At 43.8% G+C, this 16,537-nt stretch overlaps 1 protein-coding gene across 3 annotated transcripts in view; it reads left to right on the top strand.

Annotated features, from left to right (window-relative positions):
• The window catches only part of FBN2 (fibrillin 2), a 175,185-nt gene that overhangs the window by 27,733 nt on the left and 130,915 nt on the right, over window positions 1-16,537 (top strand). For all 3 annotated transcript variants that reach the window (XM_066618394.1, XM_066618393.1, XM_066618392.1), the window contains exon 6: window positions 15,321-15,518. In XM_066618394.1, the coding sequence (XP_066474491.1) occupies window positions 15,321-15,518 (198 nt within the window). The remainder of the gene's footprint in view (window positions 1-15,320; window positions 15,519-16,537) is intronic.

Genomic DNA, 16,537 nt, shown 5'->3' with positions numbered 1-16,537 from the left:
GCCTTCTTCACTGCCGCCGCACATTGGATCTACACTTTCATCGACTTGTCCACCACCACCCCAAGATCTCTCTCCTGATCTGTCACAGACAGCTCAGAACCCCTTAGCCTATATTTGAAGTTCTGTTTTTTTGCCCCAATGTGCATGACTTTACACTTACTTACATTGAAACACATCTGCCATTTTGCTGCCCATTCTGCCAGTCTGGAGAGATCCTTCTGGAGCTCCTCACAATCACTTCTGGTCTTCACCACTCGGAAAAGATTGGTGTCGTCTGCAAACTTAGCCACCTCCCTGCTCAGCCGTCTCCAGGTCATTTATGAAGAGGTTGAAGAGCACCGGTCCCAGGACAGATCCTTGGGGCACACCACTTTTCACCGCTCTCCATTATGAAAATTGCCCATTGACACCCACTCTCTGTTTCCTGGCCTTCAACCAGTTCTCAATCCATGAGAGGACCTGTCCTCTAATTTCCTGACTGTGGAGTTTTTTCAGTATCCTTTGGTGAGGGACCGTGTCGAACGTCTTCTGAAAGTCCAGATATATAATGTCTATGGGTTCTCCTGCATCCACATACCTGTTGACCTTTTCAAAGAATTCTAAAAGATTTGTGAGGCAAGACTTACCCGTACAGAAGCCATGCTGATTCTCTCGCAGCAAGGCCTGTTCGTCTATGTGTTTTGAGATTCTGTTCTTTGATGAGGCATTCCACCATCTTACCTGGTATAGATGTTAGGCTGACCAGCCTATAGTTTCCCGGGTCCCCCCTCTTTCCCTTTTTAAAGATAGGCGTGACATTTACTATCCTCCGATCCTCTGGCACTGTGCCCGTTTTGAGGGTCAAGTTGCATATTTTAGTCAAGAGATCAGCAACTTCATTCTTCAATTCCTTAATAACTCTTGGGTGGATGCCATCAGGGCCTGGTGACTTATTGATCTTTAATTTATCAATGAGGTCTGAAACATCTTCTCTTTTAACCTCTGACAATTTCTTGGTCAGGAGGGGCCGTTCGGGCAGCGATATCTGCCCGAGGTCTTCTGCCGTGAAGACAGATGCAAAGAACTCATTTAATTTCTCTGCCATCTCTAAGTCTCCTTTTATCTTAAGGATTGCAGCCTTACTTTTAGGAAAGTGTGTCTGTCTCAATTCTATCAGGGATTTAGCCAGTTTGCATGGGGGTTTGTGACAGTGGAAGAGAGTTTTTGTTGGCATGCACAGTGCACCACTTTTGGCCATTTTGAGTGTACCACTGCAATTTGCCTCCAACGGGAGGCCTGCTGCTGGACCTGCACAAGTAAGCATGATGGTGGCAGGGATGGAACAGAGTGAGGAAGGGAAGGATGTCCTGAAAGGATGGAGGCCTGGGAGGGAGGCGGACCAGACGCAGTATTGGTGGCACTCAAGGGTGCTGATATCCTAACCCTGTCTTCTCCCTTACTGTCGCCAGTACAAGCCTCACACCTGCTAAACTACAGGGGTAGATCCATGGTGGTGGTGTGGCTTTCCCTGGGGTAAGCAAACAAAAGTTCATTTACCTGAAGGAGATCTTTCTGGCTGCTCCCTCCCTTGCATACAGAATGTGCTTCGTTGGTGGGCTACATTGGCAGGGATGGGGTGGATTTGGGTAGAACTGGGCTGTTAGACTCTAAGCGTCTGTTACCAGAAATTACAGCCCTACCTGGGGATGCTAAGGATTGAAGTTGGGAGTAGGACCTTATTCTTATTAAACCTTCTTAAGATGTTGTATCTTTTTAGGGGGAACAAATAATATATATTTCTATATTGTGAATTTTTGAGGTCTTATCTTTCTACTTCCCAGTTCAAACCATGTCTAATTTCATTAAAAAAACAAAAACAAAAAAAAACCCTGGATCCGCAGCTGCTCCTGGATTCCCAGGTGGCAGCTGTGGCCAGGAGAGCCTTTGTTCAGGCAACTGGGCACATCCAGCATAATTGTTTGCACGGCGTCAGGCTCAATGCAGCCACAGAGCTTCAGTGTGTGCATGGAAGTTTCCATACCTTGTCCCTCACATGCACTAGCACTGAGAACATGCACATGCACTAGCACATGTCCTTTCTTTGGAATTCATTCCTTTTCTCCATTTCCCTTTACTTTTGTGTCTGTTACACTTTTTACAGTTTGAAAAGTCCTTTAGCTTTGTTTCTAGTTTTATGCAATAGTTGCTGTGATACCTGTGATGATCCTGCTTGACTATTTGTGCTAGCAGTAAGCAGCTAATACCATGCTAGCAGCATACAGAAAGTTGAGAAAGACTTCATACTAAACCAAAAACATCTGAAAATAATCAGATGTAATAATGAAGGAAAAAAATTTCCAGTCTTAAAATTTTAGCATGCATAGGTTGGGCACGTCTTGTTCATATGGGAAATATGTCTATTCTGTGCTGAAATGCTGTTATGGCTTATCCTGAACGAATAATAATAATAATAACAACAACAAGGTATTTATATACCGCCTTTCTGGTCATTGGATTACTCCTCTGACTTTATTCAAGGTGGTTTACATAGGCAGGCATTTTTAATCCCTCAAGGGAATTTTTACAATCACAGAGGTTCTCTCTTTCAAGAACCAACAACATTTCAGAATGAATCTTCCTGCTTTGGTCTCACTTCTGGCCTCCAGTTCTCCCACGCAGACTGACAAGCAGCTCCATCTCTCACATGGAGGGCAGCCAAGACGCTTCTTGCTCACACCAAGAGCAGGTGGAATCACTCAGCTGGGCTTGTCAGCTGCTTCAAGGTCTTGCCATTCTCAGCCGTTCAGGGAGCTGCCGCTGTCCTCGAACTGGCGACCTTCTGATGTTATCTTCGGGCTAATGGAGGCTCTACCCTCTAGACCAGACCTCCTGCCCAATATGAACCCAATATTTCATTTAAATGCTCTGTTGTTATTTCTTGATTGTTTTATGCAAACAACATACAGTATAAGAACATGAGAACCTTGCTAGATCAGGCAAAGTATGTTTAAAAGTGTATGTTAATAATATGGATTGTATCCAAAGAAAGTTGGTTATGACTAAGCACTATTGAACCAATGAGATGTGATAGTAGTGACTAAGAGCCCAATCCTGGGCTTGGCGTGCTGGCTCACCACCAGTGCGCACTGTTGCAAATGTGCCATAAGGCACGTTTGCGGGCCCTTCCACCAGGTGAGTGCCAGTGGTAGCCAAGCGCTGGCCGGTGCCGGGTTTCCGCCAGGCAGGCACCTGACCTCCACTGTTCAGAGGTCACACAGACCACCAAGCAGTGGAGAGGTAACTGGGGGCATGGGGGGAGGTGGGGAGGAGGCATCATAGGTGGGGAGTGGGTGGAGGGCAGGGAGAGGGTGGGGAGGAGGTGTTCTGGGGAGGCGGGGAGAGAGCAGGGGAGGCATACCTGTGAGAGGGAGCAGGGAGAGAGGGAGGTGGGACTGGTGGAGTGACACTCCACCGGATCCAGAGCCTCCATGTTGGACTCGTTGCCCGACATGGAGGCTTTTGATTCACTGCCAACCTTTTTGCTGGCGGTGAATCAAGTAGCCCCATTGTGGGGCTACTCTCTTTACCCAGGAGAAGGGGACGAAAGTCCTCCTGAGGAGCCGCCGGTGGCTGTCCAAAGCGCGCAGGATGCCGCAGCAGCCATTTTCAGTGCTACCGCAGCCGCACACCCCGGGCAGCTCAGGATTGGGCTGCCCGGTCCCAATCCTATCCAATTTTGCAGGGCCAGTACAGCAATGTCATTGGGATGTGCACCATATCCTTTGGTGGTGAGGGCAGTCACAGAAGCCTCCTCAAGGGAGGATGTAATAATTTGTTCCCTTACATTTGTTCCCTTACCTCCGGGCTGCATTTTGTCTGCACTGGTGCTGGATAGGATTGGGCCCTAAGTTGCATCCCTTCTGTTTCAATTGGACTTAGGCCCCAACCCTACTGCACTTATACTGCAGAATGAGATTACCTGAAGTGCAAGATCCTCTATGGCAGTGTGGAAGCTGGGCTGCTGTCATGCATTGCCAGGCTACTGCCATAATTGGTGAGAGGTGCAACATGCATGGTGGTCCCAGAATGCTCCTCAGGCATTGGTTAGTCAATGGCAGGGGCAGGCCATAGGCAAGGAGATGGAGTAGCAGGCCATGTTGGCACAGGAAATGGGGGGGAAAGAAGATTTGTCATGATCTGAAGTTTTGTCTTAAAATAATTTTGAATGATTGCTTAAGATTGGAATTTTAATTTTAATTTTAAATAATTTAAATTGAATTGAATTTAAATTACATTTAAATTTTAAAAACACTTTTCCTTTCACTATGCTGTATGCTAGTGGTCTTCAACTTCTTTGTGCCACGACCCAGACAAACAAACAAGCAAGCAAGCAAGCAAACAAACAAAAGTATGAGACTGTGGACCCACTGCCAATCCCACTCACCTTCTGGGACTCGATCTACCCATGTCACTACTCAGCCCAGCCTGCCCCATTTCCCCCTACTTCTTGTGTTTTCACAACAGCGCTGTAAGGTAGCAGTCTGTGCAGAGCTGACCATAAGAGCTGCGGGGCAAAACAACAAGAAGGGGCTGTGCAAAATTTTATCAAGAACTCAGTTTTGATAAGGCAGCATTATTGGGTTGGATCCAAACCCTCTCTTGCACAGGCTTTAAAGGTTGCTATGACCACCCAAATGAGGTTTTGCTACCCCATTGTGGTCCCGACCCACAGATTGAAGAACACTGTTCGATGCATTTCAGTGGAACCTGTTTCCATTTGAACTCAGGATCACATCTTAAGGCTTTACACATCTTTTGCAGGTGATTTGAGCTTTTTAAACTTAGTGTGGTGTAAGGCTTTTGTTCATAGCCATGCTAAAATGCATAAAGGGAACCCAAAAGGGTGAAGGATTAATTTACGTAATTGATCTTTAATAGTCACTATTTTTCAAATAGTACAATAGAGTGCTCCTGATGGTGCCAAAAGATTAAATGGTTTATTTTGTGAAGTTCTGAGCACACTCATTTTACCTTACAAGCTATTTGTAAGGGACAATTAGCATGTTAAATACATTTCTGTGAAACTATTCCATAGTAAAACTACTCTGACTTATGTTGGTGCTGATAACAATATCTAACAAAACAACCTAATTAGGCTCTAATCTACTTTTTAAAATCAGAGATGTTTTCGTTTGATTTTTCATATTAAGTAAGCATTTGTAAAATATTTACATTGGCCAAAGTTGACATTCTTATGGTTACAAATGGTCTGCGTTTCTACTCATTAATTCTAGAATAGTATTTGGCTTGGAAGATATTTTTTTTCAGCAAAAAGGCCTTACATTTAAATTCACACATATTGGTGACAAATATAGAAATCATCTAAAGGGAATTTTCACTAATTCTTTTCCCCTTTGGGTGCAATCCTAACCAACTTTCCAGCACTGACTTAGCAGCAATGCAACCCCGAATTAAGGTAACAAACATGCCCTTACCTTGAGGAGGTCTCCTTGACTGCCTTCCCACTGCGGGATAAGGTGCATGCCACATTGGCACAGTTATGTCAATGCTGGAAAGTTGGTTAGGATTTGGCCCTTTGGGGCATAAGTGGACATTTCTTAAAATATACCTTGTGTTTTGGTCATATTCTGAAAGAGATATATTACTAGATCTACCTGAGCTGCCTAATTTATGCAGTTGATTATACATCAGTAGATTAGTTTTTATAAAATACGTAGGAATATGATTACATGCCTGACCATATAGTATGAGACAGCCCATGTAAACTTGTCACAGTCTGTGTAACACCTTTGTGTGGCAGAAGAGCAGAGGTTGCTTACTCTGGCAATTAACAGCCCAGTCCTAAACTGCATGGCACCCAGGGCTGCAGCGGCGCCAAAATGGTTGCATCCTGACCATGCTAGGCAGCTGGTGGCAGCTCCTGATAACTCCTCAGGGGAAGAGGACATTTGTCCCCTTCTCCCCGAGTAAGTTAAGTGGCCCCATAATGGGACTACTCGACTTTGCGCCGGCTATTTAGCTGGAGCAGAGTAAAGCAATTCCGTGTCAGACTTAGAGGCTCAATGCAGGGCTTTGGTTTTGGTGGAGCTCAGCTCCGCCGGTCCTGCCCCCCCGCCCCACATTCTCCTTGCCATCTACCTACCCCAGAATAACTCCCCCCACACCCGACTTATCTCTCCACAGCCTGCTGGTTCTCATGAAGTGCCATGTGGCTGCTGACTGGCCTCTGATCTGCGCCAGCCCAGTGTGGGCTCATGTTGAGCCTGCTCCAGCGCTGGGACGGTGCTAACTATAGAAAGTGTGCCTTATGGTACATTAGCGACAGTGTGCGCTGGTGGTTAGCCGTTGCACATTCTTCAGGATTGGGCCCTAAGCCTGCCTCTAGTCCTGCCTAATTGTCTCAGTTCAGATTTCACACTAAACTATATACATAGCAGGATATGATAAATTTGCTTTAATCTAGGGCAAAAATTGAGGATTCAATTCCTCTTTCCTTCCCCTTGCCCATTGTCTCCAAAGATGCACAGACAACCTGCATCCCATAATCCCATGTTCTACTCCCTCAACAACGAGAGAGAAATTGGATCAAAATGGAAAGGAAATGAGAAGTGACAATATTTGAGTTTTGCAAATGGAAAAGAAGAGTTTTTGTAGAACAAGAGATATAGTTTAGAGCAGTGTTTCTCAAACTATGGGTCGGGACCCACTATGAGAGTCAATGGAACTTACTCCTAGGATTACAGCCTAGGATTGTTAAAAAATTTTCTGCTTCATGATGTCATTTCCAGTCATGACATCACTCCCTGTGGGTCCTGACAGATTCTCATTCTAAAAAGTGGGTCCTGGTGCTAAATGTTTGAGAACCACTGGTTTAAAGACCTGAATGGGTATTATGAACTATGAAGGAGGATGAGGGAACGGTTGGAAAGGCTGTATTATAGCAATAAAATTATCATGAAGTGTAAGAAAGGAGGTAAAAGTAAGCTACAAGAAAAGAATTTTGAATAGAGAAAGAAACATAGGTAGGGAAGAGAAGCTTAGTGGAAGAGGTAAGAAAGCTTATATATACTAGTAACACCTGCCCATGTGCACACATGTACTTACAGATCATACTTTCTGGGTTGAAGGGAAGGAACCAAATGAGAAGAAATCACTTCATGGGCCATCTAGACAACCACCGCCACCCTGCCCCTTTCTCAGGGGATAGCCTCACTCACAATGTGGGGAGAGAGGTAGGGGACTCACCTGAGGTGGTGGGATGAAACCTGCGGGAGGTCAGATTGTTTTGCACAGTGGGAAATATTCTGTGGCTGGATTGAGGGAAGGAGATGGGGCTAGGATCGTGTATTTTACTTGAAAGTAAGATTCATTTAATTTAGTGGGACTTAACTTTGGAGCAGAAATACACAGAATTGTGCTGAAGCATATAGTTAGCAGTGGCTAGAGGATAGGGAGAAAGGGCCTGAGAGAGAGAACAGCTTCTGCGCAGAAGGGGATGGGGGGGAAGAGAAAAATTCAGTGAGATCAAGTGGAGTGGGCAGATCTCCCGAGAAAGGAACAAATTGAATGAACTGTGTGTGCAAGAGAGAAAGACTCTGAAGGAGCAGGCAGTGGAGTGGCCATGGTGTTGGACCTGCCATTAAATGAACAGGTGCAGAGCCTTTCTCACCTTTAGGACTTCAGAACCTCCCTGAAGCTCCCAACGCAGTCAGAAACTGTGCTTCCAGTTTGCCAGAAGCACAATTTAAAGGGTCGGGGAAGCTTCAGGAGGTTTCCCCTATGCATCCTGGAGTCACGCAAGGCTCCATGCATTCCAGGTAAGTTGGAGGGATGGATTTGTGCATGGGGTGGCGGTATCCTGTGGGGGGGGGCGCCATTGCGAACCTTTGCCCAAGGGCGCAGGGCTGAAATGCCTGCTACTGAGTGGCCAGATGTTGAAGAGCAGGCTTGGGAAGAAAGAGAGGAAGGGAGCCATGAGTCCTGGAATGGATAGATGGTTGAGAGAAGGGAAGACTGAGGGAGAGATTCATTTAAGGGTATGGACATGCATGAGTAGAGTCAGAGACAGGGTGACCAGATAGTGGAGGACAGAGGGCCTATATCTTTAACCACTGTATAGAAGAGAGAATTTTGGCAGGTGCAGCTCAACATGAAAGGGCTTAGAAAGCTGCACCTGCCAAAATTTCCTCTTCTGTATAATGGTTAAAGGTATAGGCATTCTGTCCTTCATTGTATCTGGTCTCTCTGAAGAAAGAGAGAAACACTGAAGGAGATGCAAGAGGAATCAATGTCTTTGAATGAATCTCTCCCTGAGCTTTCCCTCTCTGGAAAAGGTTGAAGAAAGAGGAGCATAGAGCGGGAAAAGAGAGAGCGACTGAAGCAGAGACACAGAATAGCAGCACATACCATTATTGGCAGACTGAAGCCACAGCCGCTTTCACAGATTCACCCTCACTACTGCTGCTGTAACTTCAACTTCCATATGCTACACATGCAGTCTGTTGACAGTGAGCTTGCCCAGGTGGCTGCTGAGCCTGGCAGCAGGTGTGGAGACGCAACAATTCTAAGACAGCTTGTCAAGCCTGAAACAGCCTTCCAGGACTCAAGCAGGGTAAATACTAGGCAGCACAACTTTGTAATCACCATGGCAACCTCGCGCCCAGAGGTTGTTGAGCCGTGGCATATAGTATTCAATGCTTATAGACTTGGTTTATATGATACTTACTGCTCAGCCTGGGAGGAAGAGATCCCAGTGATTAGGACTGTGAGTATTGCAGACTATCAATGTGGGACCTACTCCATGGAGATATCTTACTTATGGATGTCAAAGGGAGTTCAAGCCCCTTTTCCTGTGCCATATAGTCATTATTGATTATTACAGATGCGCACACTGTCTAGCCTTTTGCAAAAAGAGCAAACCCTGTTTCTCAACTAAATTAAAGAATCTTGTTCAAATTTGTGTTTCCGTTTGTGGGTACAGTTGGACCGTTTATGGAACCCCAGTAATGGAAGCCCCCATTACGGAACCCACTGCAGATATAGAATCTGGATACTAGGGTCCAAATTTAAATCCCTTTAAAAACAAAAAAGTGCCAAAATTGAGATTTCAACCTTCTCACGGCCAAACCGCACCATTTCCAAGCCTGTAGAGCTGTTTTTAGCACTGAAATTAGGTCATGTGGTGGTTCCTTTCTTCTCCCAGGTTTGCTCCAGAATGCATCACAATTTATTAGTAAGGCCATCATTTATTAATAGGGACATTGGAGGATGTGAGCCCAGCTGGCAACGTGGTGTGCCTTGTCAATTGTCAAAAAACTGGTGGTATGTCTTGATCATTTAGCGCTTTGTCAGTGTATCATGGGATGCAAAGGGTTGAAAATCACTGGACTAATAAGACAATTGTTGTCATGTCTACTCAGATGTAAGTCCCATGGAATTCAGTGGGACTTACTCTCAGGTAAGTATGTTTAGGATTGCAGGCAGGGCTGGCTCAAGACCTCCTGATGCAGTAAGCCAAATGCTGCTCCCCTTACCCTAATGATCCACCAGCCTGTGCTTCTCCCACTCTCCAGTGTTCTAACTCAGCTCTCCCTTACCCTCTACATTTCTGCTTCCAGTCTGTCCCCCTCTTCATTTTCAAATCCAGAAGTGGAAAGAGAAGGAGGAGCAGAGGAGACAAGAAGGCAAACAGAGACAAGCACCCTTCACCATTCCACTGTTTGATGAGACCATTTAAGGTGGCCCAATTCTGATTGTAACCTTACTTTGATTCCCAGCCAGCACTTTGTTACCCTCAGATTGTTAGGTATTGCCTTAAAAATGCTTTTATTTTTTTCTTGCCTAAGTTATTACATGCTATCTAACTTCTTGTACATATCTAAATCTTCATGGCAAGCCTTCTGTTTGGACTCTGGTGATTGCTTAGAAGAGAATTTTCCATTTTGGCTCTGGTGATTGCTTAGATAGAACATAATTTTCTGTTAATGATTATTAAAATATTGAGGAAATAATTTAAGATAAATGTATACAGTTGTTTCTTTACAGTTTGGTTTTTTGGATAGAAATCTTGTGCTTGAAGATGATATAGTAGATATGCATTTCAAGGTCAAGGGTAATTCCATATAATATTTCTTCAATACATATGTACAAATATCCACACATGAATTACAGCCCAATCCTGAGCTGCCTGGGGCGTGCTTCGGTGGCACCGAAAATGGCTGCCGCCGGATCCTGCACGCCTTGGGCTACTTTTGTCCCCTTCTCCCGGGTAAGGGAAGTAGCTCCACAATGGGGCTACTCAAGTAACCGCCGACCAAAAGGTGGACAGTAAGGTAAAGGTGTTTGTGTAGGGCGCCAAGCCCCACACGAATGCGCAGGATTCGGTGAAGCTCCAATCCAGTGGACCCACCTCCCTCCCTCCCCAGCATGCCTCCTACCCGCCCTCTCCTGCCTCCCTATCACGCCTCCTCCCCGCCCTCTCTCCACTCTCTGCCTGCCTCCCCCCTTCCTGGAACGTGTCCTCCCCGCCCCCTCGCTGCCCCGCTTACTGTGCTGCGGCTCAGCGGTCCGTGCGGCCACCAAGTGACAGAGGATGGACACCCACCCAGTGCTAGTCCGGAGCCGGCCAGCACTGGGCTAGCATGGGTGCTGGCCTGGCGGTAAACCTTGCAAATGTGCCTTTTGGCATGTTTGCAACAGTCAGCGCTGGCGGGAAGCCGGCACACCAAGCTCAGGATTGGGCTCTTAGTCTGGAATACCCAATACAAAACACTAAAGGGTATATTCATCTGACCCTGAGAATCGACTGATTTGGGAAACATGAACTAAATTATTATGGTGTTCAGATATGACCACTTCATCACATGATTGTTTCAGTTGTGTACAGATTTTTCTGTGAGATATTTGTCACTACTGCAAGAGATTGATCAGTAGTGTGGAGGTAAAAAGTTAGTCTTTGTTAAAGAATTGGGGCAAAGCACAACTACTTACAATGCAATCCTATCCACTTAAGTGTGTATAGTTTACACCAGTAGTTCCTAAACTGTGAACCATGGCCCAAAAAGTTTGTGAACCACTTGTTTACACTTTAGCAGCTTTTAATACGTGCATTCATAAATGGGCTATTAAATTATTAAATATAGTACATTGATCCTTTTGGGTGCACAGTGTTGTCTCTTTTAATGTCTATTCATCTTTTTCTTTTTGCATTTGCTTTTCTATATTGTACCATTACCTTGAAATCTAAAAATACCAGGCACACACACATCTGTTAAATCAAGAGATGTATTGTAGTATGCCATAGGGAGCTGCTGCACTAAATGGAGGCACGTGCAACTCATTTTATGATAATATTTGTTTTGAGTCTAACTAGAATTTTCCAGGCAACTCCCTACATTTAACCTACCCAAGTTCCACTGAGTCTCACCAGTATCCAGTTGTGATTTATATACTGTCCCATATTGGAGCACATAACTATTTTTTTGTGTTCATTTCTTTAAAACATTTCTGTGTCACTGTTCTAAGGCTCAAGGTGGCTCACATACAACACGTTCAAACAATTTGATTTTAATTAAAAAGAAACAAATTCCAAGGATGGTGAGCTAGCCCAATGGAATGTTCAAGGCAACTTCTGGAAAAGCTAAATTAGAATTCATTAGAATCATTTAGTAAAATTTCTGAAATTAGCTTGTCATTTTGCCGAACCACATGTGTGGAACTTATTTTCTCAGAGGAGAACTTAACAGAGACTCATGATTGATTGCAAGGCTGGATTCCGACTGAAAAGTTGAACAAGCTCCATTTAAACCAGATCTGTAAAACTAGCACTGGTCTGTGTGGCATGCCAGCCAACTATTGTGCTAGGTCCTGGCTTAGTTATTTCTGTTAGTGGTCTCAGGTTCATATGGAGTCTGCATTGTGCTCATGTGATTTGGCTAATTTCAGTTAGGGCGCAATCCTAACCCCTTATGTCAGTGCTTTCCAGCACTGACATGAGGGCAATGCAGCTCTGAGGTAAGGGAACAATCATTTCCTTACTTTGGGGAGGCCTCCATGAGTGACACCCAGTTGCAGGATGCAGCACACATTCCATTGGCACTGCTATGCCAGTGCTGGAAAGCACTGATGTAAGGGCAATGCAGCTCTGAGGCAAGGGAACAAACATTCCCTTACTTTGAGGAGGCCTCCGTGAGTGACAACCAACTGCAGGATGCAGCACATGTCCCATTGGCATCAGTATGCCAGTGCTGGAAAGCACTGACATAAGGGGTTAGGATTGCGCCCTTAGTCTGCTTGTACTTGTGGTCGACTTCGTTACTCCTCTGTTTTGGTATATAGGGGTGCGACTTTGATTAAATTAATAATAGTATGTGCATAGATGGTTTGAAATGAATTATTAGAAACATTATTTTAAGCAGTGTCCACCACAAGTGCTTGCTACCTAACTGAAATTAATGGAACAGGTATAGGTCTGTTCTAGAGGGTAGAGCCTCTGTCTGCCTGAAGATAACATCCACAAGGTCGCCAGTTTGAGGCCACCGGCACTGTGCGACCTTGAAGCAGCTGACAAGCTGAAGCCGAGCTATTACATCTGCTCTGAGTGTGGGAGGATGGAGGCCAGAATGTGAAGCCAGATCGGAATGAAACACCTGAATGTAGTGGTTCTTGAAAGAAAGAATCTTCTTTCAAATTGTAAAAATCCCTATTTAATAAGGGATTTAAATAAAGCCTGCCTATGTAAACCGCCTTGAATAAAGTCTTGAATAAAGACCAAGAAAGGTGGTATATAAATACCTGTTATTATTATTATTATTATGTATGTGAAAATAACTGCAATGCTGTAATACTCTGTACTTAAATATCTGCACTAGTGCATCTGCTTGTGCCTACCAGTACAGCGTTGCCAATATAAGCAATCTTGTGGACACTTACTTGAGAGTAAGTCTATCGGAACCCTGTGGGAGATAACATGAAAGTGATCATGAATAGGATTGGGTTGAAAATTTTTTGAGATTGCAGTGGTGTAACTTTTGGTGCATCCAGTCTAAGGATCTGGCAATTAATTTTTTTAAAAAAGCTAATGTCAAGTACTTTTCTTTTTTAAGTTTACATTCATAAAATCATCTACAGAAATATGATACCTATTTATTTAACTGTGATAGTGTTATTATTTTGTCATTCTTTCAGTCATTATTAATTATTTCAGTCATAATTAATTTATAATTTCTTAATTATTAATAATTTATTCTGAATAACTTTTTAGAAACAAAATAATTTATAGCAAACACATGTTAGAAGTAGGTTACCTACTGTCATTGGTGCATAAGATTTGTTAAGTAAGCTCTAATTTATAACATGTGTTCCATCAGTGCCTTCTGATAGAATCATTCCCATAGCAACAGTGAGGCAAAAACAAATTGTGAAACTCCTAGTATGACACTTGTCTACACTCAAGGAAATTATGATGAAGTTAATTTTTGTTTATGTTTAATTTAATTAGGTGTAACAAAATGGTGTTGTCAGGCTCAATGTAAAATTCCCCCAGCAGTCTACCTGGTTTTTCTTCTGTGCTCCGCGGCAATAAAAATTTTACCAGCTTTCCATATGATGTTAACCCCTGCTAACTGGTTAAGAGGCACTTTTTCAAGTGGGTGCTCCTCTTTTATTTAGCAGGGGGAGAGTAACTGGCCCACCTCACCCCAGCAGTGTCTTTTCTAGTGGCTGTCTGCTGGTGTTGCATCTTTTTAGATTGTGAGTCCTTTTGGGACAGGGAGCCTTAGATATTTGATTTTCTCTGTAAACCGCTTTGTGAACTTTTTGTTGAAAAGCGGTATATAAATACTGTTGTTGTTGTTGATGTTTTGAAATGCCATTGACAGTATGTATCTAACTAAGGACTGCATTTACATTCAAATATGGATTTGCAGACCTGACACATGGGTGAATGGAACAGCTACCGTTATAAATAGATCAACCAATATAGGGAATGTGAAATTCTTTTATTCCACAAAATGATAGATTCAGAAAAAAAATTTTGTTTTTGTTTTTTAAAGAAAACATTTACTCTTCTGTAGTTTCAGAAATTCCTTAAAGTGAAATTACCCCTTGAAATAGCACAGATCTAGGACAGGAATGTCCAAAAAATGGTTTCACATAGTTGGCCAAATAGCATTCACGGCACCTGCTGAGGGCTGGAAGTGACATGATTAAGCAGATGATGGCCAGAAATAAGTACTTTGTTCTCACATAGAAACTCATTAGCTGCAGATGGTAGCTGAGAAAATGTGCAGATCATAATTTCAAGATATGACAGAGCCCAATTGTTGTGCTGGGAGAGCCCAGTTATAATGTGGGCTGAAGAAACTACTTCTGGGGATTGCATCCAGCCCATGGGCCTTGTGTTTGATTTAGAACATAGTTTGAGAATACACAGCAGTTGCCTCATAAAGCTGAGAAAGTCTCAGGTTCTGATCCAATCCAACTTTCCAGTGCCGATGCAGTTGAAATGCAGCCCTGAAGTAAGGGAGCAAATGTTCCCTTAACTTGAAGAGGCCTCCTTGACTGCCCCCCATGCAGTGCACTTCCTGTTGGCACAGCTACATCGGCAATGGAAAGTTAGATGGGATTGGGTCCTCATTCAGTCCTACTCAGGTCTACTCAAAAGTAGGTCTCATTATAGTCACTGGGGCTTACACCCTGATCAGCATGGATAGGATTGCAGCTTCAGCCTTCTAAGTGTCTAGATGTTCTCTGAGCTTCCCAAAGGAAGGGCAGGATAGGATGTAACAAATAGCGCTGAGGACATTGCTTGAAATAGGGGCACTAGATGTGTAAACAAACTAGTGAAGAAGTGATGAGCAGGCTGCAGCTAATACACAGTGAAATAGAGTAACTAGTGATTTCCACTGACAGTAAAAAAGGAAGAGGCTGTGACTTCAATCAACTTGTTTGTCTCCATTTTGTTCTTCTATGGCAGTGGTTCTCAAACTCTCTGGGAGTTTGAGAATTGCTCTAAATTTGGCAGGGGCAGGGGCAGGGGGCAGGCGGTTCCGTGAAGTCCTTCTGTGGGGCTGTTTCCTGTCTAAAGTGAGGCAGCTGCTTACTTTCCCTGTTGTAGTGTCCTGCCTTAGGAACATTCCCTGGAGGAAGGCTTGTCTGGCACCATCTTTGTTACTTTTTTGGAGTAACAGGAAGACTTTTTCATATGACTTGTCTTTTCAATGAGTTTTAGCTTTGAAGTTTAATCTGCTTCTTAAATCCACTTTGTTTATATACATGGGTTGAGGCACTCAAGCATTAAAATATTTCCTCTTAATTTCCAGATTATAGAACAGGCCCTTGCTTTACTCAAGTCAACAACCAAATGTGTCAAGGCCAGTTGACTGGTATTGTTTGCACAAAAACGCTATGTTGTGCAACCATTGGACGTGCATGGGGTCATCCTTGTGAGATGTGTCCTGCTCAACCTCAGCCATGTCGCCGTGGTTTCATCCCCAACATCCGTACTGGTGCATGTCAAGGTAAACCTTTTTTAGTTTAATTGCTAATTGCAGTTTAAATGTTTGCTTACTGTCACATAGATCGAAGCAAATGATTAAAGTCAGTTGATTATTTTGTTTTCTATATTGTTTAACTCATGTTTAAAATATCAAGCATTTCTGGACACATTAAGGCATTTATTAAATTAGGTTACACTGACATTCGGGAATCTCTTTGGGAAAAACATGAATTTAGACTCACATACTGTAAATAAAATGTGATTGAGAAAATAACCACTTTTTCATTTGTTGTCACGTTAAAGTTCTACTTACTGTGAAATATTCTTTTTTCCTCTTTTTCTGGACTCCTAGTATGTTTATAGTATCTTTTCATTTTGTGCATCTGGTGAAATGAATTGTAGTCCAAGAACGCTTATGCTGAAGTAAATATGCTAGTATTTCATGTGCTACAATACTCTTTCATGTCAATTCAGTATTTATTTGAACTGATAAATACAATAGTCTAGTGGTTCTCAAACTGGTGGATTGTGACCCAGCAGCCTGAGAACACTTGCCCTTTTCCCTGTAAGGGACAGGGGGAAAGCAGTGACACAGTCCCCAGGATTGCACCACTATGGGGCAAGGGGGCTATTTTTAAACTTTCCTTACCTTCTGCTGGGGTCCGGGGAGGTGCAAGGAACCCCCGCGGAGCACTCTGCAGGGCTCCTTGCAGCTTGTTCAAAGCGAAAGTTGCAATCGCGACCCACTTCTGGGTTGCAATTGCGAAACTTGCTGGAAGTTTAGTAAGAGAAGTTTAAAAATAGTTCCCCTTCCCCCGCAGCGAAGCAATCCTAGGGGTCGCGTCGTTACCTCCCCCCTCCCCCACAAAGGCTTATCTCAGGAGATTTACTCCTTAGAAGTTGGAATACCAGCACAATAGTCAATATGCTGTTGCTTTTGAACAATCCGTATTGTGATATATAGTGGGCCCTCCTTACCTGCAGACTTGGCATCTGTGAATTTGAATGCTGAGCCTGCAACTGGAGGGCCTCAGAGGACCT

This window comes from Tiliqua scincoides, chromosome 2 (genome assembly GCF_035046505.1).
Source record: "Tiliqua scincoides isolate rTilSci1 chromosome 2, rTilSci1.hap2, whole genome shotgun sequence".
Lineage (NCBI taxonomy): Eukaryota > Metazoa > Chordata > Lepidosauria > Squamata > Scincidae > Tiliqua > Tiliqua scincoides.
The sequence above is the reverse complement of the archived record's forward strand: the minus strand, read 5'-3'. Positions and strand labels throughout refer to the sequence as shown.